The sequence below is a fragment of the Heterodontus francisci genome, unplaced genomic scaffold (assembly GCF_036365525.1).
Source record: "Heterodontus francisci isolate sHetFra1 unplaced genomic scaffold, sHetFra1.hap1 HAP1_SCAFFOLD_59, whole genome shotgun sequence".
NCBI lineage: Eukaryota > Metazoa > Chordata > Chondrichthyes > Heterodontiformes > Heterodontidae > Heterodontus > Heterodontus francisci.
Window position 1 is genome coordinate 3,530,982 of NW_027140758.1, and position 1,973 is coordinate 3,532,954.

Consider the following 1,973-nt stretch of genomic DNA (forward strand, 5'->3'; position numbering starts at 1 on the left):
ACAATTTAAATAACATTTTAAACCCGCGTCTTAATTCGTGACGGAAAAAGTTGAATAGAACAAAATAAAGACAAAGGATTTGAAATATTTGACTCAGGATGACATTTATTTTAATCCGCTCCTTTCTGACAATGAAATTGGCGGTCTTTTTGAAATTGACAAATTTTCTGCTTCTGATGTTTTGGCGGTAAACCCCGCCCACCTCTGTTGTCAGTGACCTGATTGGTGAAGAATATAGGCAAATGAGGTGAATTAAGTACCTGCCAATGGGGAGAGTTTTCAGGCTATAAGTAAAGTGAATGCGGCGGAAGTTATCCATTCTTTGTGAAAGTATTTGCGAGATTGTGGAAATGTCTGGAAGAGGAAAGACCGGCGGCAAAGCTCGGGCCAAGGCCAAGTCTCGGTCTTCCCGGGCCGGACTGCAGTTCCCGGTGGGCCGTGTTCACAGGCTTTTGAGAAAGGGCAACTATGCTGAGCGTGTGGGTGCCGGAGCCCCGGTCTATTTGGCTGCTGTGCTCGAGTATCTGACTGCTGAAATCCTCGAGCTGGCCGGGAACGCGGCCCGGGACAACAAGAAGAGCCGCATCATCCCCAGACACCTGCAGCTGGCCGTCCGCAACGATGAGGAGCTCAACAAGTTGCTGAGGGGAGTGACTATTGCTCAGGGCGGGGTGCTGCCTAATATCCAGGCCGTGCTGCTGCCCAAGAAAACCAGCGCTCAGAGCTCCCAGAAAAAGTAAAGCGGCCGAAATGTCATCAAATAAACCAAAGGCTCTTTTCAGAGCCACCCACAGTCTCTGCGAAAGGGCTGGTTACTGTCTGATTCCAAAATGCCAGTAACAGGACCGAATGAGAACTATTTCAAATGTTTAAGCATCTGTTTCAGTGATTTCTCACTGTCACCCCAAAACCTGTCTAATTTATTAATTCCACACTGAGTGAGTTATTTGTCCCGTTACAGATTGCTGAATAGAGTCTTACCGCCATGTACAGATAAGTAGACAAAAAAATTACAGATTAAAACTTCGTAATATATATAATCCATCAAAAGTTTTTTTTATTCCGCTTTTATCAGCACAAAGTCCTGGCCCGATTTTAAGAACAGCTTTAAACTAACGCCATTAATTCGCTTCTTTCCGACACTGAAATTGACGGCTTTTTCGAATTCAAACTTTCTGCCAATTTAAGCCAGTGATTTGCTGTATTTTCTAATTCGAGGCTCTGCGATTGGTTAAGACATGTGAATGAGACGTGGGTGACCAATCAGAAGTGGGCTCTGGATAGCTCGGGCTCAAACTGTGGGAATTCCAGGTCCCTGAATGATTGAGCTGAAACTGATCAGTTTCACAAACCCTGTCAGTTTCAGTGCAGGAAACACCGTCTCGGGAGAAATAACATCACAAGTGGGTCTGGTTCCAGTGACCGATTCAACGGCTGCTGCAAAACTCCCGGATTCCCTCATTGCAGCGAAATCATTTTGAAATTCTATGAAAACAATGAGTGATTCTGGAGGAGTGATGTGGCTTTTCACTGAGGGCATGTGTCGACTGGGGAAATAACTAAGTGTCGAGCCTCGGGCACTGTTAACACAGCCCGTTTAGAAAATCAAATCCACTGCACATCCTTGCTACAAATGAAATGTCAAATTCGGGGATTCCATTTTTTTTCATCCCGAACACAGCAGATTGATTGAACAAAGAATTAAAAGTAAAATACTGCGAATGCTGGAAATCTGAAATATTTCAGATTGATTGAACTGTTCTAAACAGCCTATCCCAGCTCCCATTTCTCGGTCACTGTGAGGCGGTGGGTGGCTCTGAGAAGAGCCTTTGTTTTGTGTTTGCTGGAAAGGGTCAAATTGTTCAACCGCCGATTCCATAGAGAGTGCGGCCCTGCCGTGTCAGAGCGTACACCACATCCATGGCAGTGACCGTCTTGCACTTGGCGTGCTCAGTGTAGGTGACCGCATCCCT

General features: G+C 45.6%; 1 protein-coding gene across 1 annotated transcript; it reads left to right on the forward strand.

The window, feature by feature from the left end:
- The first annotated feature begins 350 nt into the window (after positions 1 to 350).
- On the forward strand, positions 351 to 740 carry LOC137360603 (histone H2AX-like). The gene has a single exon (XM_068025996.1). It carries the CDS (start codon positions 351 to 353, stop codon positions 738 to 740), a length of 390 nt encoding a protein of 129 aa, XP_067882097.1.
- Positions 741 to 1,973: the final 1,233 nt, after the last annotated feature.